This window comes from Pongo pygmaeus, chromosome 4 (genome assembly GCF_028885625.2).
Source record: "Pongo pygmaeus isolate AG05252 chromosome 4, NHGRI_mPonPyg2-v2.0_pri, whole genome shotgun sequence".
Classification (NCBI taxonomy): domain Eukaryota; kingdom Metazoa; phylum Chordata; class Mammalia; order Primates; family Hominidae; genus Pongo; species Pongo pygmaeus.
Genome location: NC_072377.2, coordinates 7,787,014 through 7,810,527, shown reverse-complemented (window position 1 = coordinate 7,810,527; position 23,514 = coordinate 7,787,014). Strand labels below are relative to the sequence as shown.

Genomic DNA, 23,514 nt, shown 5'->3' with positions numbered 1-23,514 from the left:
CTGTCACACTCACTGTGTATCTGGTATCTTTGAAATTCTAAAAGCCTTGGAAGGCTCTCAGGGAAGCTGAGTGTGGGGAAACAGGGGGCGTGTGGAAGGCATGGTTTAACGCTGCCTCTTGGTTTGAGCCTCCATTGCATGCTGGTAAGGCAGGCCTCTTCCCACACTGGGGAGAGAGCAGTGGCTTCTTTGGAGGCATATTTGGGATCCTAGTGCCTCATAATAGACATTCAGAACTTTACATGATTGGGGAAAAAATCTCTAATAATGAATCCACCTCCAAACTCAGACTTTTAGAGGTCATTCTAACCCACTATTCTCAACTGATATCTCTACAACCAATCAATATTTTCTTGAAAACTGAACAATTCAAGCCAATCTTGGCCATTTTGAACACTCAGATGTGCGAAGTACTGCAGCCTTTATGTCACTGAAGAAGCTTTCAGCCCTCACCCAGGTCATCACAGCATCCAGCCCCATCCCCCAGCCCCCAGCCCCCCCTGGTCTGACCTCATTCTTCAGGCTCCTGGCCAGGAAGTGCTCAGCCACGTGCGCGGGAAGCACGTTCTCCAGCAGCACGCGGTTCAGGTTCTCCATGGTTTCTATCTCCTCCCGCTCTTTTTTGAACTTGTTCTTCCATAAGAAGTCTAACCTACAGTAATATTCATTCTGTTACAAGAGGACACAGAGGTAAAGAAACAATAGGCATCTTGTCCTGCCAGAGAGTGGAGGTTTTAAAGAGAAAACAAAAAGAACAAAATGAAACTGAAAAAAGAACCCCCAAACAGAACTTCCACCCTCCCTATAAAGCCCTCTGTGTCCCTGAAATGTCCTTCAGTCAACCTCTGACATGGATTTGCAAAAAACAAGAACCAGCCTCAGACACAGGGAAATCAGCTATATGGAGGCTTAAATTCAAAGTGCCATTAAAGCTTCCTGCAAAGTTATGCTACTAAAAGATGGCTTAAATTATTTTTTGAAAAGAGGCATTGTAGAATATAAATGATGAATAAATGAAAAATGAAAAATACCTCTGTAGAGAGAGTGCATTTTTTGATGATTTGAATAAAAACTGTATTGTTCGTTTATGGCAGTTTGCCTTTAGCATTTGTAAATTAGTTTTTCCCTAACACAAATTGTACAATTATGTAATCATTGCAAAATATGGACTTTTTTTCCACTTGGGATTGTGCTGTTCTGACAGAATGCCATTCGTTACATTTAGAGAAAAGTTCATTTTGATATTAATTAAGATAGTGCCTGTTAGTAAAAACCTGTGTTCATGCTTTATAATGTATTAAAATATAATGTATTTTAAAAGTAGTTATTACTAACGTTGTAGGAATGGAGAGGCCCAATTACTGACAAAGAGTCTTGGCATCATTTTATGCCTCCTATGATGTAAATAATTTAATATAATGAAATAGTCTTGAATGGATCCTCCTGTAATAGAAGGGCTTAGTGGAGAGTGTATATTTCACACAGATAGTCACTTATTGACAAATAAATGCAAAGAAGAGCTAACTGCGAGTTTTTGGTTTGCTTTGTTGAGTTGACTAATTCTACCAATGACAGTACAAAGTAAAACAAAACACACACACATGCACACAGATGGCCTCTCACGCACAAATGGGAATTAAAAAAATTTAAAATCCACATTTTGAAATTTGAAAGAACAATGGTCATTCATTAGTTATGTTTGATTCAAATTATCTGCCATACATTAGGAAAACTCCTCCTCCTCTGGTGTGGCATTTATGTTTATCTCATGTAGTAAGGTATTTTCAAAAAACTGCCAAAAAGATATTTTAAAAGTTTGTTTATATTTAGCATTTAGCCAGACATGGTGGCTCATGCCTGTAATCCCAGCACTTTGGGAGGCCAAGGTGGGTGGGTCACTTGAGGTCAGGCGTTTGAGACCAGCCTGGCCCACCTGGCAAATTCCCGTCTCTACTAAAAATACAAAAATTAGCCAGGCTTGGTTGTGTGCGCCTGTAATCCCAGTTACTCAGGAGGCTGAGGCAGGAGAATCACTTGAACCCAGGAGGTGGAGGTTGCAGTGAGCCGAGATTGAGCCACTGTACTCCAGTCTGGGAAACAGAACGAGACTGTGTCTCAAAAAACAAAAACAAAACCCCAAAAATAAAAGTTTGTTTATATTTAAAGTTTCACATTCATGCCAGAATTTCCACACCATGGACTGATAGAAATTATGCACTACATTGACTAGAAAAGCCTTCTGACTTGAAGAATGGATTTTTAAAAAAATAAATCAGTGGTGTGTCTGGCTTCAAACTAAAATTATAGATGCAACCAGTGGTGGGGGCATTGAGAAAACACAGGTGCGCACTTCAAATTAGACAAAAGTGAAGCATGAGATGAAACCACCTCCAAGGGAGCAGTTAAGGCAGCAAGTCCAACCCAAGTGAGCATGAAAGGTTTCCGTGCGCCATGCTAGGATGTTGCTCAGGTTTTCAGAGCCATTGTTATTGCATAACAGGTAAGCATTTTGTAAGTCTACTAAAAATAATCAGAGTATTTTGGAACCAGCTGCACTGAACCGAAATGACATTTTGCCGAATCTATCTATCTATCTATCTATCTATCTATCTACCTACCTACCTTTCTATTTATCTATCCATCTATCAATCATCTATCACCTTCCCAAGCAATGCAATCTGTTTAGAATCCTCTGTCTAAACAGAGGCTCGTTTAGACACTGCTGCTGGCACATTAGCAGCTCATATGAAGGGCTCCCTCAAAAAAGACTTAAAAAAAAATCCCCAATCAAATGGAATGCATTGAATAATAATCCTCCAAAAGATAGTTCCAAGTCCTAACCCTTGTTATTGCGAATGTGACCTGATTTGGAAATAATGTCTTTACGGATGTGATTCAGTTAAAGATCTCAGGATAATATCATCCTGGATCTAGGGTCGGCTCTAAACCTCAAGACGGGTGTCCTTACAAGAGAAAGGAGGGGGCGATTTGACTCAGAGACACGGCGGGAGGCCATGCACAAGTGTCTAGCAGAGGCCAGGATGAAGCCCCTGCCTGGGTGACTCGGGGAGGGCAGTGCTGCGGAGGAGACAGAGGATTCTGTGTGCAGGGGAGGAACAGGGAGAGACACACAGGCTTCCTCAGCTTCAAGAGCCTCCCATCCCTCGGATTGCCACCCACCTCTCGGATTCTGCCTGGGGCTACTCTACAGGTTTTCAGGGGCCCAGATCCCATGAAGAGACACCGAATTTGCTTTTCATTGGCTCTATCAACAATGAGTGAGACAGAAGGAAGAGCCCGGGCGAATCCTCCAGGACATGCCTGGGACCCCATGACCCTCCCTGCTGGGGCTCTCATCTAGCACAGCCTCAAGGGCAGTTCTGAGATTTTCTGATTCTGAAAACAACCTGAGGAATGGAGGGCTTCACATCTTTCTACATAGGCAGAAGAACCAGTCACTGGGCTGGAGTACAGGGCAGTTGGTGACCCTGTAGATGCTTGGGTTCTAAGCTTTCCTACAAAACAACAGCTTCATTCTGAGGTCATGTAGACTGTCCCCTGGTTTTATAGTATAAATGTATCCCACCTCAATGTGCTGCTGTTTAAGCTCTGCTGAGACACTAAGCTTCTTTCTTTTTCAAAAGAGACCCCTGAGTTGGCTATCACATCTATCATAAACTAGACTTTAGTACAGCAAGTAGTACTGTACCTGTTGCACAAGAGATGTGTTATGTTTTCTTCAAGGCTACTTAGACACCTAAAGCAATATTTAGTATACTGATTTGCTCAGAAAGCAAACTTATCTCCATCATTTCAAAAAAGATGGTCATGGAGCAGGACAAATAACAATGAAAATAGGTTGCAAAATGCATATACTATCATTTAATAAACCAGTCAGGAAATACAGTAACTGAGGCCATGAATGCTTGACTTATGGCACTTGAAAAATCTTATTTCCAATATGGAGTGTTTTGTGATATACCTCCCCTCCTTTCGGGGAAGGGAGTACTAAAGCACTGTATCACAGACTTCAAAGTTCTTACCCAGAAGACTTGGGGCCTTAGTAAATCATTCACTCAATGATTTTGGATTGCAGGTCAGCCTCCTGGCTCACCTTGGTATTTCCCACAGTGTCTTATATAGATTTGGTGATTTATAGCTGGTGTTAAAGAATGGTTATGAAGAATGGTAAATCCTTTAGAGGGAGTAATAATTTTTCTAGGCCTCTAGATGTAAATATTACTTTTTGCTACACTAAAGACAAAAATGGAATGACTCCCTATGAGACTGGTATCAACCCAATTGTGTAAAATTAGTGCTCAATCATAATATTGAACACTTTTGATTATTCATCTTAATTAGAGGGTAATGGATCAACTGTCAGCCATTGGACTCAACCATAATTATGTAGTGGTACTGAATGTGTATCATCTCAATGACCAATAACAAAGTTGGGATAATTTAATTTGATACTAGGTTCTTAAAATTTGCTGCTGTGAAGGAATCTGAGAGATGATTCTAGCAGGAAAAAGCATCTCCAGTACGAAATGGAGAAACAGGTGATCCCACAGAGGAGATGGCTGCATTGTTTTCTGAGAAATGATCATCTAGGTGATATTATTCAAGGAAGTGCAATTCTCTCACATCTAAATTATAAGGTACTCAAGGGAGAGCATGCCTGCCATATGAGTGAGAGCAGAAAGATGGCCAGTCGTGAGAAAAGAAAAATGGGTTGCAGGAGAAACCAGGGAAAAAGAACTGGATATGTTGCAGGTTGTCAAAACTGCAAGCTGAAGAATGCAGAACAGAGAAAATGCAAGAGGGGTGGTGGGGTGGGAAGAAGGGACCTCAAACAGCTTTGCAGCAGGACAGGACAGCTCGGTGCTAGGGAGATGGATGAGGGCTGCACCATGAGCTCCTAGGGAGGCTGCAGCTCACATTGCTTAGGAAGCTAGAGGAGGACAGTTGTCCCGGACTGCTGGCCTGACAGCCAGATCCAGACTCGGTCCAACTGTCTATGCAATTACTAACAGCTTTTGGGTGGGGAGAACTGGAAGCCAACTGGAAGCCAGACCCAAACTCATAAGTATATAGTGTACCTCTTAGATATTGGGCAGATTTAATTGAATTGGCATTGCTTCTTCATGGGTTCTTTCCAAATACATAAATCATTGTTTTTTGTTTGTTTCATACCACCCTTCATAGAACTTAAAACAGACTGTGGACGAGGCAGAGGTGCTTGGCTTCAGATGAGTCTTGTAGTCTTTGGGCAACTGTCTTTGTTGAAGGCAGAGGAAGAATAATTGTCTTGAAAAATCTTGCACCCACAGCCTCTATGGGAGACCAGAAGGGGTGGAGGGACCAAAGAAGGAAGAACAGTTTCATTTGCATTGCAAAATAAAACTTTTTAACAGGGGATCATATTTCTAGGAATGATTGCAAATGACAGCAAAGGTATTCAGGCCCAGTTCAAACAAGTGTGCTACATATTCTGAAATGCAAATGAAAGCCCTAGTCAAGGGGAGATTTTTTTTTTTTTTTCAAATAGTGTCAGTTATTGAAGGAACACTTTCGTAGGCTTACAAAACCTACAAAATTTGTTTTGAGATTTAACAGGAAATTAACTGATTAAAATTTCAGCCATTCATAACATTTGCCTTTTGTGGAAAAAAAGAAAGATATTTTTCCTTTTGTCTATATCAAAGCATCCACACCCTGTACTAACTAGTTTTAACTTCAGTGATAAGATGATTCTGATTCTTAGATGTCTGTTTCCAAGAAGGTTAACTACAATGCACAGCAAAGCACTATTAATACAGCACTTTAGAGAAGGTATACATACATATGTATAAACAGACTTCTTACCTGTCTGCCCAGAACAAGCAGTGTGATGAAGAATATAGAGAGAGACACAGAGCCCATGGTCTTCAGGTCTTTCCAAATGCCTGGTCTATTAAAAAACAGACAGACAACAACGCAACAAAACAACATGCATACAGGACTTAGAATTTGAATATCAACAAATATCAGATTCTCTAGTGCCTGTCTACATCATATACCAGCCAAACACATGTTTCAAATCTCCTTCCAAACCCAGCTTGCATTAAAACAAAACAAAAATCCCTATTTTGAGAGCACAGTAAAATCATACAGACTTCCTACTTTATATCAAGCTATACGAAATATGAAAAGAAGACATACAAGAATATTAACATTTTCTTTATACTTCTGGGATCAATATGGGTAATTGGATCTATGGTTTCTTCAATGTTTTCATCATTACTCTCGGAAAGAGACAGTATGCTTGAAATGAGTAATCACGTGAGGTATAAACATGAAGCACGGAACTTAATTTCTGCAAGCTGAATTACACAGTTTCATATAACTTTCAAGCAGTCATCCAATCTTATTCACTCTTTCATATGATTTTGTATCACAAAGGCATAACAGAGATGAAAATTCTGGGTACACTGCCCGAGTGACCTCAGGTTCAAGTTGATAATAAATGACATCAGTCATGCATCCCTGCCAAGATGTCACTACACTGGGTGGGCTCCCCCAATCCTCACTATCACATTCCAGGCAGTGAACAACCACACATCCTTCAAATGCTGACATGTGAACATTTCCCACATAGGACTGTAACTAAGACTCGAAAAATAAAAGTGGATAATGCATGGACACCATGTCACATAAGCAGCATCGATAGCATTTGATCAACTACAAACAGCAGGTCATCACTTTCTGCTTGTGTGTTGTCCTTGCTTTTTTTATTTTTCCAGCTTCTCTGTGGGGGGTTCAAGGACAAATGAGATAACAAGAGGCTTTGGTGTAGTACTAAAAAGCCCAGGCGGGCTTTAAAGCAAGAGAGCCTGGGTTTCAATCCTGAGCTACAGGACCTTGCATAAACCCCTTCAAACATCACTTTCCCCATCAGTCAAAGGTGGGTACCAACCCCTACCATGCAGGCTGTTTCAGCCACTACATTAAATATTTATATCCCTGGCACAGAGCCTGACACATAGGAAACTCTTTCCAAATGGTACTTGTGATTTTTAACATTAATTACAGAATGATAAGTTAGGGGAGTGGGGTGGGGCTAAGAAACTAGAGAAAAAGATAAGGAAACACAAACTGGAGAATATTATTAACAGAATGAAAGACTCAAGCGCAAAGAAAAGGTGGATTCCTGCAGGAATGAGGAAAGAGAATTGCCTGGTCCCAGTGGCTTATGGGCTTAGAGCCACAGAGAACTCTCCAATAAGGTTGTGCTTGCATTAGGAGTTCTTTCCTCCCCACCAAACCTGCGGCGGCTGGAGGAATCTGAGCTCGTGAAACTTAAGGAGGTCACCATTTCTCTCTGAGAATGACGCTGGGGAGCAGTGCTGCCTTCTTGTTTCACTGGCTTTGATTTTATAAGATGAAGTTGCTCCTTCCTGAGCCTATGATTGCGGTGTCCAACAGCACAGCTGAAGTGACCGATGGGTGCAGATGTTTAAAACCAATTCTGACTCTGACTTTCATGAATTTTAAACTCTTTTTACCCTATATTGACCATGTTCATGCTATATTGAATAGTGAAAGTGGTACCACACAGCTAACAACATCCTAAGAAGCTAGTGTAGGCTGAGTTTTTAATTGGCATGCTGCTTTGTGAACATCACATTACTTTACAATTCCAAGGGGCCAGAGAAAGCATCTATGACATCCCCTTCTTCTACCCACCACCCCCATAATTCCTAAACTAAGAGTAAATCTCAGGCCAGGATTTATAGGAGCTTCATTAGTGCAACAAATCAGAACGCAAGTCCCCTTTGCATTTCTAACTAAAGGACCAGATGCCCCAAACATACAGAGCCAGCTTAGATCCCTCTCACTGACAGAGACATAGGTAGGACCCTCTTAGACAATTCAAGACCTGGCTGGGTTTTCAGTTAATCAGACAGAAAATTCACACAAGCAACCTATTGGGAGAAATCCTGTCTGGGGAGTCCTCACATTAATGCATTTGAATCTTGGTTTATGGGGGTAGAAATACCCTGCTCACCCATCTCCCAGATCTTGAGTCTTCCTGAGGAATAGCCGTGGGTGGAGGGGGAGCTTGGAGGAAGCTAGACCAGCAGAGGCTCTCCCTGCAGGACTGGGGAGTGGATTTGAAAGTGCAGACCTAAATGGATCCCAGGAATCACGAGGCACCAGCAGCCCACAGAGCCAACTGGCACACCAAAACACGGCCACCTTTTTCTCTTCTGAAGTTCTCTGACAACTACTAGGGACTCCATCTGGCTTTTCTGGATTTCACTTGGATTTCTGAAGACTTCTTTCATTCCGTTAGCAAAAGAGAACTGCCAGCTTCTACTGAAGGACTTCTCTCTTGTGTGGGCCACTTGTGGATGGATGCTGTTAGGGCCCCTATGGTTTCAGTGACATTTCTCCACCGTAGATCCGTTCCTAGATCACCTCACTCTTTGTGTGTACATGGGAAAGGCGGGGAGAAGGAGGAGCATGGAGCATGGTGGGAGACAGGGAGAGGTACATTAAAATCCCAGGACATCTTTCTGGCAGAGTAGTTAGTTGTGTTGATCTCTGAATTAGCTTCCTAGAGTTGGTATAATGAGATAGCATAAACTAGGTGACTTAAAATAACAGAAATGTATCATCTCAGAGTTGTGGGGGCTAGAAGTCTGACAGTAGGATGTTCTCAGGGCCATGTCCTTCTGAAACTCTTAGGGAATGTTTCCTTGCCTTGGTCTCACTTCAGGTGGTTTGCTGGCCATCACTGGCTTTTCTTAGCTTGCCACCACGTGACTCCAATCCCTGCCTTCATCATCACGTGGCATTCCTGTGTGTCTGTCTCTTCACCTGGCCATCTTCTTAGGAGGGCATCACTTATACTGGATTAGGGGCCACCCTCCTTCAGCATTACCTCATCTTAACTAATTCCACTTGCAATGATTCTATTTCCAAATAAGGTCACATTCTGAGACACTGGGGACTGAAGCTTTATATCTTATTTTGGGGGACACAATTCAGACCACCAATCACGTCAGCTGTTTAGAGAAATATGAGCTGCACAGCTAGTTGGGTATGAGCTCTCTCTCCTCCCTCTCTCTTTCCCTCTCTCTTTCTCTCTCTCTCCTTTATGTTTTAAGGATGAAATCTACTTTGGACTCTCATGTGTTAGGGTGGCACCGTCATTGAGTTATGAAGTAGAGAAGATACAGCTAAAATAACTGAGAAAGTTTCTAACTATATGATTTCCAACACAACAATGGTAGCCAAAATGTGATGGAACACACTTCCTTTCATATCTAAAAATCAGACACTGGGGACTCAGATGCTCACGTGCCACACAGGTGTCTGCAGTTGGTCCTCTGCCTGAGGTTGTTAATGGAGTAATCATTTTGCTCATCAAGTTTCAGGAGTCCAAAAGAACACCACACCCCAACGTACTGGTGAGGGAGATGGAGGAATTGCTTAGTGAACCAGCCTCTAACCTTAAGGCAGACACTTCAGATGGAGTAAAAAAGGACATTTTCAAGATTCTCAGGAGGGAAAGCAGTCCAGGCACATAGACACAAACATTATCCCACCTTCAAAAACTTTACATTTCTGTGGGTGAATATTTTGAAAAAGAAAAGTACCCAAAGGAGTCTAATTTCTGTTGTGTCGTTAACAGTGGTTAGCTGAGGTAAAATCGTATCTTCTCAGGTCACTAATTGGGATAAATAAAAAAATTGGTTCACTGATCACTGAGGGCCACGGCTCATAAAGACCAGGCTAACAAGGAGACAATGACTTCCTTCCCCTTTACCCACACAATATCCTCATGGTCTTCAGCTAATCTATCTTTTGTCTTTCTTTCCTGCCTCTGGTTACACCATTACGTTAGAAAATGCCTGGCTTTGTCCACAAGTGACCCCCAAATCCTCAGGAATCGTCAATGTCAAACGATGCAGAAAGCAAATGTCTTGTCCGAATTGATAATGCCACAAGGACGAGTCTGCTCACTGAGCCTCACTCAGCAAGGGATTGGGACCTCAATCACAGAGCCAGAAGACAACATTGTCCTGCGTAAAACAAGATAAAACACCCCAGAAAACTAATCTGAGGTTAAGATGCATAAGGCAAAATAAGTCAGTCCCATGCCTTGTCAGAAAATCTTCATCTAACTCTGACTTGAGAAGCAGCAGGGAATTGCTAAGACACACTCGGTCTACTTTCATGGTGCCCTCTCCTGCTGTGTTTGTTGCAGATCCTGTGGATTTCCTCTTTGGACTCTTCTCCCAAACTTGAGCCACTGAGGCAGTACCTTCCTCCTGGCCCATGGCTGGCTGGTAAAGTATGGGATCAACAGCTCAGCCAGGGTTCCCATGCTCCATATCAAGGGCATTCAATACAAGTGTGTTGTGAAAATGAATAAATGAGTGGACAAATGACTGTGCTGGCTTGGAAATGGCTCATCTTCCCTAAGGGGTTTCTGGGCATTCTCTCCTCTCTGGCTTGGACACAGATGGACCAGAATGCCATGTGAACTTGCAGCAAAGATGGCCCAACATCCTCCAGGGACAGATGGCTCAAAGGCTCCCATTTTTTCAGAGCTGTGTTCATAAATGCCAAGCCAGACATGCCAGTGCTGCAGCAGAACCACAAATTAAGGAATAGGCTCCTGCTTAGAAACGAGCTCCGGAGGCAGTGGCAGGTCAGAAGAGATGACGAAAGTGTGTGTGTGTTGGGGGGTTGGATTGGGAGTGCTGGCCCTTTGCTGTGGAGACAATCATGTGTCCTGATTAATGCAGTTGTGGTTTCCTTTTGTGAAGAAGAGTGATTTTAAGTCGGAAGCCACTGCTACCTCAGTGCGATCTGATGTGGTTGGGCTGGGCATGGCTTTAGCATCACATGGAAGAACTGATGATTAGAAGCATTGCACATTCTGTGGAGTCTATGCCACAGGCCCTGTGAATCCCTCCCCCCATTCTAAAATCAAACAGAACAAAACAAAAGAGCCTAAATATCGAGTTTCTTCCTGCAGATGAGTCTAAACCACAGGACATTTTCTGTTTTAGGTCAGATAGAGAAGTAGTTCACTAACAGTTGCTCTTTATAGAAGGAAAAGAAGCTTGTTAGACCCTGCATAGCCCTAGGACGACTTGCTTTGTTGTTAAAGTTAGGCAGCTGGGATTGCTTCCCTCCCTGCTGCCCTGATAGTGGGTATCAGGCACAGAAAAGCATGCTGTGCTCCTCACTTTCTGAAATGGCATAGGGTGCAGGAAACAGGCAGAGTGGGGAAAGAGATGGTAAATCTGAAAGGAATTGAAAATATTTTCAATATTAACTTGACTATATTATGGCTTGGAATGCAAATTTGAAATATATTCTTCATTTAAAGAAAAGACATGAAAACAATTTCAGGTTCTTGGGAATATCCACAGACCATCTGCCCCAGGGTGAGGCCTGCAGCTCTTCCTGACCTTTCCTGTGTGGGATCGGTTTTCTTGTTCTTCCTCAAGACTTTCCTTCAGTTCATCATCAATCAATCCCTCGTTAGGACACTGTCAAAATACATCGCAATATCCAAAATTCCAGCCATTGGGATTTCCATGAGACACGGGAAAATCAAGGAAAGCAGAAAAATACAAGGAAGGTGCTTAGTTCATGCATCTCAATGACAGGTGCAAGTCCGAGCATCTCCAGTGCTCTTCCTGATAGGAGGCTGTTGCTAAGGCTGGGAAGGTAAACTTTTGCAGACATTTCAGCCAGTTGCAATCTAGAGCTTCTGGATGAGGCTAAGCACTGTTTATCACTGCTGCTTAAACACCGTATTTATGTGCTTTCCAGAAAGTACTTATTTTACTGGGCTAAAGTTCCAGCACAGAACTAATTGGTCTTTAGGGATCCTTGTTAGTTATCTGCTTTGTTCAAGCTCTCCATGTCCCTAGAATTAAAGGTACATTTAATTCTCCATGTCCCTAGAATTAAAGGTACATGTGTCTCTAGAATTAAAGGTACATTTCTAGCCTCCAGGTGAGTTAACATAATGGCTTGGTCCAAGTGAAGTAACACCCATCCCTTGAGACTTTTCAGTTCTGCAAGAAAAAAAACTCAGGAAAAATCTGACAACTTCTTGCAGACACAGTAGCAAGCCTTTGTCATGGGAAGGATAAGTGTCTTTGAGACAAAAACAGCTTCCAGCAACATCAGTTGTTATTAACATCACCATCACCTTGAAGAGCAGTTGGTGTCTCAACAGCTCTGGCTAAGGGATTTGGGAGACAGTGTCATAGATAGGAACCACAACCATTATTGATCAATTCACAGACAATATGGAGGACTACTGTGAGCACCAAAGAATAGGAAACATCTGAGAAACTCCCGAGCTACCTTCAGCAGGAGGCGACTTATCCGAATCACGTCCCAGCAGGTCACTCCTCCTGACGTCCTTCCTAATGGATTTTCAATGGCACACTCTCTCTGAGTGGTCTTTTTTTCCTCCTGAAAAGTCTACTTTCCACACTCTTGAATGTGTAAGAATGTCTTAAATACCATTTTCTTAACTATTCATTGATAAGAAGTTTTTCTAGTGCATACCTCTCCTTTTTCCTCTGCCAACTCCATTGGTTTGTAACATCTTGTTGCCTTGCCCATGAGCAATGCCAAGTTCGTTCTGAAAAGGCCTCGCCACAGGAGCCATGATGAAGTCATACGCAGGACAAAGTATAGAGGAAGATGGCCAGCACTGCCTTTAAACAGAGATGCCCTCCCTGAACTTTCCTTTGAAATATAAAGATATAAACAGAACCTGATATGGATACTAAAAGACACATCCTCAGTGATCTGGAGATAGACTCTGTCTTCAGGGAAGCAGGTGAGGCGAAGAGATTTCAGGAAGCCGGTGTCAGGCTCTTCCCATCGTTTGAGAGCATGACGTGCTTTTGTTCATTCATTCAACAGATGTTTTTTGAGTACTAGACACCAGGCACAGTTGCAGGCACTGTTCATAAGCCACGGTATTTGGTTGAGATCTTCTCTTCTGCGTGATTCAGAAGAGTGTGTTAAAGTCCTCAGCCCATATGTGTATATCACAGAAAAGGGGTTAACAGGCAACAAAGGCCATGTCCCCTTCATCCAGGATGGGTACCTTCCACCTTTCCTGGGTGAAACAGGACAGAGGAGCTGCTTGGTCCTCAGGCACACCAAGGGGTGAAAGCCAGAAGCTTGAGGGAGGTCTATGTATTAGTTGGGGTTTTCCAGAGGGCTAGAACCAATAGGATGTATATATATATATATAGAAGGGAGTTTATTACCGAGAATTGGCTCACCGGATCACAAGGTGAAGCCCCATGACAGGCCGTCAGCAAAGCAGGGAAAGAGAGATGCTGGGAGTGGCTCAGTCCAAGTCCGAAAGCGTCAAAGCCAGGGAAACCAACAGTGCAGCCTTCTGTACTAAGAACCCTGGAGATACTGCTGTACAAGTCCCAGAGTCCAAAGGCCAAAGAACCTGGAGTTTGATGTTCAAGGGCACGAAGCATCCAGCACAGGAGAAAGATGAAAACCATAAGAGCCAGCAAGCTAGCTTATCCCACCTTCTTTCACCTGCTTTGTTCTGGCTGCGCTGTCCGCCGATTGGGTGGTGCCCATCACACTGAGGGTGGGTCTTCCTCTCCCAGTCCACCGACTCAAATGTCAGTTTCCTCTGGCAACACCCTCACAGACACACCCAGAAACAATACTTTACCAGCTATCTAGACATCCTTCAATCCAATCATGTTGACATCTAACATTAACCATCACAGTGTCGTCGGAGCACTCAAGGCCAATGAGGAGCAGGTCTAGGGGCCTGGGTGGACAGGAAGGACACTGACCTGCCACAGCCAAGCAAGGGTCCCAGAAAGCAGACCAGAACAGAAGAGAGAAGGCAAGGAGTAAGAATGAGGCAAGAATGTGGTGCCCAGAGACAGGTCACCAAAGGGATAGGACAAAATGCCGTGACTTCAATGGCACAGATGGGCTTAATCAGAAAAGGCAATGCTGCCTGGCCGTCCTGTGAGCCAGCTCCCGCCCTCAGGGGCACCTCTGGCTTTGGATTAAGTGATGTTCACTCTCAAGGCACCATGCTACACAGCTTTTTTTTTTTTTTTAGGATCTCACTTTCATATTGGGAAGTGTGTGTCAGCATCAATAAGCAAGGCAAAGGATGAGAAAACTGATGTCAATTATTTGATGGGGAAAAGCTCTTGCATCTCAGAAAAGAGAAAGAAAATATTGACATTGATTGGTTTTACCTCTGGCACGAGTCACAGGGTTACGTAAAACAGGCAATGAGGCTGGAGAAATTGGGGGGCTTCTAAATTCCCACTCTTAAGGGTCTCCCATGTGGGGTTAGTTTTAAGTGGACATCATAGAATATTCATTGATTTTGAGGTATTATGCTTTTCTGCTATTGCATCAGTAAGACTCATCTTTCCATTGAAGATGCTTCTGATAATATTGTGCAGCCTGTTCAGGGATCAGTTCAAGAAGTGCCAGAACTTCTGATGAAAATTAGGAAGTAGTAAAAAATAATGAGTAAGACCTACTATTTCATAGCACAACAAGGCAACTATAATCAACAATAACTTAACCGTACATTTAAAAATAACAAAGGCTGGGTGCGGTGGCTCATGCCTGTAATCCCAGCACTTTGGGAGGCTGAGGCAGGTGGATCACCTGAGGTCGGGAGATCAAGAGTAGCCTGGCCAACATGGTGAAACCTCATCTCTACTAAAAATACAAAAATCAGCCAGGCATGGTGGTGGGTGCCTGTAATCCCAGCTACTTAGGAGGCTGAAGCAGGAGAATTGCTTGAACCTGGGAGGTGGGGGTTGCATTGAGCAGAGATCATGCCATTGCACTCCAGCTTGGGCAACAGGGTGAGACTCCATCTCAAACAAACAAACAATCAAAACTAAAAGAGGCCAGGCACTGTGGCTCACGCCTATAATCCCAACACTTTGGGAGGCTGAGGTGGGTGGATCACTTGAGGCCAGGAGTTTGAGACCAGCCTGGCCAACATGATGGTGAAACCCCGTCTCTACTAAATATATATATAGATATATATCTATCTATATATCTATATATATATATAGATATATATATATCTATATATATATATAGATATATATATATCTATATATATATATAGATATATAGATAGATATATATCTATATATATATTTAAAAAATGTAGCTGGGCATGGTGGCAGGCACCTGTAATCCCAGCTGCTAGAGAGGCTGAGGCAGGAAAATAGCTTGAACCCAGGAGGCAGAGGTTGCAGTGAACCCAGATTGTGCCACTGCACTCCAGCCTGAGCGACAGAGCAAAATTCTGCCTCAAATAAATAAATAAGTAAAAAGTGTAACTGGATTATTTGTAACACAAAGGATAAATGCTTGAGGGAATGGATACCTTATTCTCCATGATGCGATTATTTCACATTGCAAGATGTATGAAAACATCTCATGTACCCCATAAATATGTATACCTATTATGTATCCACAAAATTTTTTTTAAAAATTAGGAAGTGAGAGACAGGTGTGTGCCCCCGAGGAGGATGCTGGCTTTACTGATGGAAGTGAAGGCAAGTCGCTGAGGCTTCTCAAGTCAGTCTCCCTAGCTTCAAGGTCATTGCAAAGACAAACTGAGCGCAAATACAAAATACCTTTAATACAGTGAATGTGATCTAAAGGCAAAACTCCTTTTCTTCAACCTGATAACTAGTCTCCTGCTGCTAGGGTTCCACTCAGAGATTGCGTATCTCCTCAAGCGCCTCACTGAGGTCCCCAGAAGCAATTCTCTCCACACCAGAAACTTGCTAATCTGATTTCTTCTTTTGCTTCGGATGCATAACATATTCAGGTGCTTTAAATTTAATAAAGGGAAACTTAGTAGCGTTATCAGCTGCGTGTGAAAATCAATAATGCTACATTTATTTAGGAATACAACACAGGCTTTCTGGATATAGTAGAGCAATAGTAAAACATGTTTAGTTGGCAATTTTGACAATTTATTGGAAAATTAACTTCCCTTCTCATTTTGGCTAAGGAATCATAAACACAATTATGCATTTTTGCAACTCCACTGCCTTAAGCTTGATTACAGATTAGTAGAGTTTCATTGTGTGGAGGATAATGAAAATTAAATTAGGTGAAAAGAATGGGTTGCACCTTCTGCAAAGGTTCTTATTGGTAAGAAATGTCTACACAGTGCGATGACTGCCATTCCTAACACCGGGTCTCCAGTGGAGAAATAGGTGGCCATGTACTGTCAACACAAAACAACTTTCTGGAGTAATAAATCAATGCAAATATTTAAGGCATATTTTAAATATTTTAAAATAAATATAGAAATAAGATGGAGGACAGTGCAAAACACTCCTAGAAAATACTTTGACATCTGGTGGGTTCAGAAATAAACCTAACACTTGTTACAAAATGTTGTTTTGTTTTTGAGATGTGATGTGGAGAGTATCATAATTATTAAAACAATTTTTTTCAAACAAATATTCATTATAAGCTTATGGAAGTAATTTGGTAGCAGGAAACCAGTTATAAACCTGAGTGAGTGCACCTGATAGAATCATTCTTGCTGCATCTAGGCTTACGGTTGAAAGACCTAAAGCAACCATATATTTTCTTGGAAGTCAATTTCTCCATAGAACAAAGAATTTTCAGGACTGATAGTTCCCCTTCCCCATAACAGTATTTTAGAAAATCTCTAGTGAAAAATGTAACACTGTAACTTGTGAATACAGCTACTTATTTTTTCAATATTTTGCTTTGAACTGAGGGCCATTTTGCCTTCCTGAGGACATTTGGCAATTTCTAGGGACATTTTCAGTTGTCATGACTTGGGGCAGAAGAGACTCTGGCATTCAGTGGGTAAAGGCCAGGGATGTCACTAAACACCCTACCTACCACGCACAGAACAGCGCCCACAACAGAGGATTATTTAGTCCAAAATGTCAACAGTGCTGAGGTGGACAATCTCAGATTACTTTTATCAGCATAGTACAGTTATAACACAGTTCTTCTCTCCAAACCACTTCACATCTTCTGTGTGTGTTTGGGAATACATAATCAGATGTAATCTATAACAAAAACACATATTATCTTTCTGAAGCATCACTTCAAAGAAATTCTCTCAGAATGATTTATCAATGACAATGACATCGCTAACTTGCATTTACTCAACACACGCTCATGCTATCCACAGGCTGGGAAAGAACTAAAGTAAGAGAAGGAAGAGGCAGTGGCTCACCTCTCAAATAAGACCTGGCTGTAGTCGCCCAGGACATGGGCGTGGGTGTGGAGTAGGATGGTGTTGTAGCCCACCAAGGCCACCATCATGATCAACATCTTCAGCTCGTAGTTTACCCGCAGGAACACGGAACAGGATATCAGTCCCAGAATGCAGCTGTAGATAAAGTACTGAAACAGGGAAGGACACCAGACAAATACTTAGGATCTCTTCTGAGAAATGCTGAAACAATTACAATCAGGGGCCAACGCCAATCTCATTTGGTCAACATATAAGCTGGCTGTGAAGACAGAGGCTTGTTTCTTATCTTTGACCCAGTGGTCAATGCCTGGATACATTAAATTAAAAAAAAAAAAATCATCCAAAGTTTTCCGACCCAACCTTGCATGATAAATAAAAAGAAGCATGTATATTGCCACTTTTTAGAAATAAATTGTAAAAAAAAAAAAAAACTTATATGGAAGACACATCATTATAAGCCAGTGTTATTTATTTCTTGAAAATGAAAACATTGTGGCCTCCTATAAATTCCTTAAATGTAAGTTAAGTCTATGGAATCTCTTTTGGCCTTTCAATTCTTTAATTCATTAAGAGAATATAAATCATTACAGATAACACTGTTAAAAGCATAAGGAAGCCCAGACATTTTATTAAAAGAGAAATTTGTGTGTCAGAGGGCCTATTTAAAACAGAAGGACTTAAATTAAAAGCCTTGACTAGGGTCAGTCATGAATCCCCCAGGAGTTTGACAGGCACCAGAAGAAAGTGGAAGAAGCAAGTGGGAGCCAGAGAGCTGGTATCTTCTATCTTAGGGCAGAGCAAGCTGAAGGCAGGCCTGCCCCAGGTGAGCCATTTCCTCACCATTTACCACGGCAGGCACCATTCAGATAGGCTTTGGATAGCTCTGAATTCAACCCTTCACTAACTCATTAGCTCACTTACTTTCAGCCAGTGACCTAACATGCTTATATCACAGGGTCTGCATGACACTGTAAAATGAGGGTAATCATATTCTCCTTGTAGGTCATTGAAAACAACAGAGATAAAAAAGTAATGCACAGAGCCCAGAGTCCTGCACGCCAGGAGGGACTCACTGCAGGGAAACAGGTGCCATCCTCAGAAAGGCTTTATTTGCTACATCATGGGGTTTTTGTGAACAAGGGTTTGTGTTTCTATCTCAGCATTCCTAGAACAGAGACAACACTCAAAAAAAATTAAGACTTTTAATAAAACATAGATCTTATTGATGTTTTTTAAACCTTGTCTTTAAAAATAGCCCAGCTTTTAAACTACTCAATTTTAATTTCATCATATTGAGTAAGCCTGGTAAGAACTGCTTAGTTTTGTCATTTGAACTCTTCCTTTGATTTCCTCAGCTAAAGCCATCTACATTAAGCTATGTGGAAGGCTACTGATATTAGCTCAACAGTCCTGTTCTTGTGGAAGGAAGAAAGAAAAGTTGGAAATAGGAGCTTGCAGTGATCATATGGCAGGCTTTCTCTTTGTAAGGGGCATGTTTGAGTGGAGGCACTCAAGCAGGAATGAGTAGAAATCCCATCAGTAAGGACTTCGACCTGGCACTGTGGCTTCAAAAGGAAGACCAGCACCTCGCACTGGATTACACACCAACTAGGTCACTCTTTAGAGAGTTAAAGTCTTCCTTTGCATGAGAATGTGAAGGCCACCCTTCATTTCAGGTGGCAGCATTTTAAGGAATACAGAGTGTTGTAAGCACAGTTTCTTAGCTGCAATTGCCTGATGTCGTCTCCACTCTTCTGCCTCTCATGCCCTCCCACAACAGAGAACAGGAAAAGGAAAAGAAGAGATGATGTGGGTTAATGTAGTAAAATGATAGAATCAACAGAGCTGTGAACAGGTGGACAGGCAGCATCTCAGAGGGAAGAGGGGTGTAGCATGCTCTTTGAAAGGAGACCTTATTTCTATGAGAGTTCTGCGCTTGTCACCTTAGAGAAGTTACTAAGTATCTACTTCAGGGCAGGTCTGAGGACTCTGATACAAGGTACATTAATGCTCCATGTTGCTTAGAACAAGACCACTCAAAGTACAGCAGTGAGTTCTGCAAGACAGGTACACAATGTGGATAGAAACTTGGCAGAGTAAGCTTGTTTCTGTTGAATATAATGAAATATGAGCTTGCATTTCATATGGCTTCCTTTTTAGTTCATTTTGCTGGTGATTCACCATTACATTTTTCAAAAGCATTAGTCTGTCATAGATTAGAAATTAAAAACACAAAACAAAGCAAAATGAAAAAAGGGCCTTCACAAAGAGTTTGAGAAGCCCTTATTTATAACCTAGTAGCCATTTAATCAATAGTCTTGAGTATTTTAAAACTGCTCCTTCAAACCCGGGAAATTGCCCCAAGAACTGGTGGGGGCAAGGCTCTTATTCAGTGATCCTGTCCCATCGGATTCTCCAAAGCAGCTGATCTTAACAAGGCAATCCTGTGTCTTCCATGAGTCACTCAAAGTAAAGATGATGATAACACCCATCTTGGAGAATTTTCACGAAGATTAAGTAACAAAAGAGTTTAGAACAGCCTAGTCCATGAGAAGCTTGCAAATTCTGCTATTATTACTATAAACTAAAGTCCTTTGTAAGTTTTGGTTTTTGAAACAGCTCTGTTTCTAAAATTATGCTTGAAAACCACTGTTAAATGAAAGTTATCAACCAGTTCAGCCTAATCGAAGGAGAGAGCAGAATAAGGAACCACTTATAAGAGGGTGTGTATGTATCAATGGGTATATGTGGATTGTTTGGTGTGTGGGGACCTGGGGTAAAATTTTAAAGGTTTTCACAGTTTGAACCTTTGAACTAGGTGTCAACACCTATAAAATATGCTAAGGTTTCACATTTCAAAATTCATTCTTAAGCTTTAAAATTTTTATTTTCACATTTCAGAACAACTACTAAAATATGTATGGTAATGGGAAGCATACTTTTAGTCCATTTCTGTTAAATGGCTTTCTAGAATGCTTGGAGACTGTGCAAGAGGTGATCTGGCATAAAAAGGTAGGTTGGGAACCTGCAAATAGCCATCCAGGGATGTGTGGGAGAGAACACTGCAGGATGCCAGGCTGGGAGCCTGTCCTGGCTCCACGGTTTAGCCGACCAGGGAAGGCTCGAGATGGTCAGCGATTCTGGCAGTAGGATACTGAACTGACTTCTATCGGAGTGTACTTACTGGTAACCTGATTGCTAGTAATGTTTATCAGTTTTGACATAATCATTGAAACCAACTTGCATTTTATAGTAAGGTAACAGCCACCATTATCGGGAGTAATTTATTAACACTAAAGTCTCTGGGTCTTGGCTTCTTCACCTGCAAAACGAGAATCCCAATAATATCTACTTCACCAGGGTCATTTTTGGATGAAATGACGTAATGCATACCAAGTGCCTGCTGTGGTAAAAACAACTTACATGGCAAAGATCTTTATGGCTAATTTGGGTATTTTAAAAGGACTATGTTTTCCCGCTACAGAAACAATACACCAGATGTTAAAAATTGGAAAATATATGAAAGGATATATATAAAAATAAGGGTCTCTGATAATCCCCAACATCCACTTTAGCCACTATTCATTATTTGTATATGTGTTTCCAGCCTTTTTCTTGCTACTTATTATTGGTAGTATTATTTTAAAAAATTATAATCATACTGTTTTGTATTTTTTAAAACAATACTTTTCAATGAATAATTTATTATGAATACGCATTTATATGTCATTAATTTTTTAAAAATGTCTTATGTGGTGGTTAAGCATAATCTTATCGTGTGTTACAATAAAATGTATTCTAAAATTTGCATTTTCAAATTTTTAGGTTTTCTTTCTTTTGCTTTCTTTTTGTTGATGTTATGTAAACACATGCACAAACACATTTTTGGTAAACCTTTTCACTTTTAAAATTAATTTTCAAAATTAGTGTTACAGGGTAAAAAGTAGTCTGTCTTGTGCTTTTTGATAACTATTGAAATTACCATTTAGAAGAGTTATATCACTTTATACCACCACCAGCAGTGAACTGGGCATACTTCTCAGCTTGCTGGTCAACTTCAGGCATCACATAACATGGGGTTTGAGAGAAATGACGCCTGTTTGGCACACACCCACAAAACGGCTATTCTACTGTTCCCTGGGATCCTTTAGGGAGGAAGCCAGGATGTCTCCAGGCTCCTCGGGGACTGCTAAACCCGTGAGTTCACAATGTGGTTTCTGTGCAGCCAGTCCATGCAGACCTGGGGCTTCCTTGGCAACGCTGGCCAGGATCTTCAAGGCCTCATTATTGGAAAGATAGTAGCCCGTTTACTAAATCCCACCTAGATTTTAGAGACCCTATTGTGTGCTTTTTCAGAATCTTTAAAGGTTGAATAAATGTTGCCTTTCCCCACTTTAAGTTTTTAATAATTTTCTTTGATTGCAAATAAGATATTATATAGATTTACCTAAATGAAATTCATAATGATTTCCTTATTCTTTTAGTGATGCCAAGTGTGGTGAGTTGTTCAGCTCAAACATAGTGGAAGGAGAGATTTAAAAAAATATTGCAGCTATACATTTTTTTCCTGTCGAAATGCATCTTCATGTTAAAAATTTCAACTCAAAGTGCCACGTGGATGCGAAAGGGGGACTACTTGGGTCAGTGCACTCTCTTCCCAGCATCCAGCCTATGGATCATACGGATGCTAACACCATTGGAGCAAGGAGGAAGAGGCAGGCCACACCGTTAATTTAAATATTTCTCTAAAAAAGAGACCTCCAAATGGCCCACAAATGGCCCACAGTGAGATTACAGTCAATAAACTCTAACACTGACTCCAGCTTTTCACTTTTCACATAACTAAATAGAGAAGTCAACACCTAGCCCTCACTGGAGTTTATGATAACACCTAATTTGAAGCGCAGGATCTTCTGGGTAGGGGATGAACCTATACCACCCCCCTCTTCCCAAGCCCATGGGGACATTGCTTTTGGACCTTGGTCATCTTCGCCCATGACCTAGTCAAGGCCTCAGAAGCCTCCAGGAAAGAACACCAGAAGCCACTTCTTTTTTTTTTTTTCTTTTTGAGATGGAATCTCGCTCTGTCGCCCAGGCTGGAGTGCAGTGGCACGATCTTGGCTCACTGCAAGCTCCACCTCCCAGGTTCATGCCATTATCCTGCCTCAGTCTCCTGAGTAGCTGGGACTATAGGCACCCACCACCACGCCCGGCTAATTTTTTGTATTTTTAGTAGAGATGGGGTTTTACTGTGTTAGCCAGGATGGTCTCGATCTCCTGACCTCGTGATCCATCCGCCTCGGCCTCCCAAAGTGCTGGGATTACAGGCGTGAGCCACCGTGCCCGGCCCAGAAGCCACTTCTATCTGTGCACGGAGCTGTGAGCTTACCAAGAAATTAAATGGTGGGAAGGGAAAAAGGACCAGAGTAAAATATCAAGGAAGCAAATCAGAGAAGGAGGAATAGGAAAATAAATCCACTTTATTGCCATAGCTAATGGAGTTAAAAATTTTGGTAAGGAATTTTGAAAGCATACATATTAAATTACCAATTTCAGTCCCCAAAATAGTTCACTTAGCATTCTCAAAAGCCATTATTTGAGATGGAAACTAAACGAGCACAATCTGCACTACTTTCAGATAATTATTCGGAAAGTAAAAAGGACAGTAGCAAAACTTTTTTTTCAAAAACGATTTATGGAAGAACAAAGTTGTTAAGCAGTAAATAACTGACTTAACTCTCCACTTAGAAGACTAATGTGTTAATAAGTTTTGAAGTTTCAACCTAGGTCCTTTGTGACACTGGTTAAGATGAGTCAGTTAACAAGAATTACTAGGGAATAGAATCACTGGGCAACGTATGTTGCCAAAGAAGAGGGAAGATAATGAGATGTGGGTAGTTTTATCACAGCTTTAAGGGGGATAATATTAATTCACTGGAACAATTAGCAATGTCTCTAAGTAAGAAACCCAGAAACATAGTGCCTTGTAATTGAATGCCATATGGTAGGAAATATGCTTGAAATGCTGTAGTGGTTAAGAGAAGAAGGAAACATTACTGGTGAAAGCATGACCATAACATTGTAAGTTTTCAGATGTAAGTTTAGCCAGTCCCCAAGGGCCTGGACTTCTAGCAGAGGCTGACATTTGTTAATTCAGGACCACTCAGGGATTGATACCAGAGAGAAAATGCAAAGTC

At 41.6% G+C, this 23,514-nt stretch overlaps 1 protein-coding gene across 5 annotated transcripts in view; it reads right to left on the bottom strand.

Moving 5' to 3' along the window:
* Positions 1 to 23,514, bottom strand: part of ADCY2 (adenylate cyclase 2) — a 430,631-nt gene that overhangs the window by 37,443 nt on the left and 369,674 nt on the right. For 3 of the 5 annotated variants that reach the window (XM_054487685.2, XM_054487682.2, XM_054487684.2), the window contains 3 exons: positions 17,297 to 17,466; positions 5,866 to 5,950; positions 511 to 669 (listed from right to left, as the gene is read on the bottom strand). In XM_054487685.2, coding sequence (XP_054343660.1) covers positions 511 to 669; positions 5,866 to 5,950; positions 17,297 to 17,466 — 414 coding nt within the window. The remainder of the gene's footprint in view (positions 1 to 510; positions 670 to 5,865; positions 5,951 to 17,296; positions 17,467 to 23,514) is intronic. The other 2 variants (XM_054487688.2, XM_054487686.2) reach the window with 1 other exon arrangement.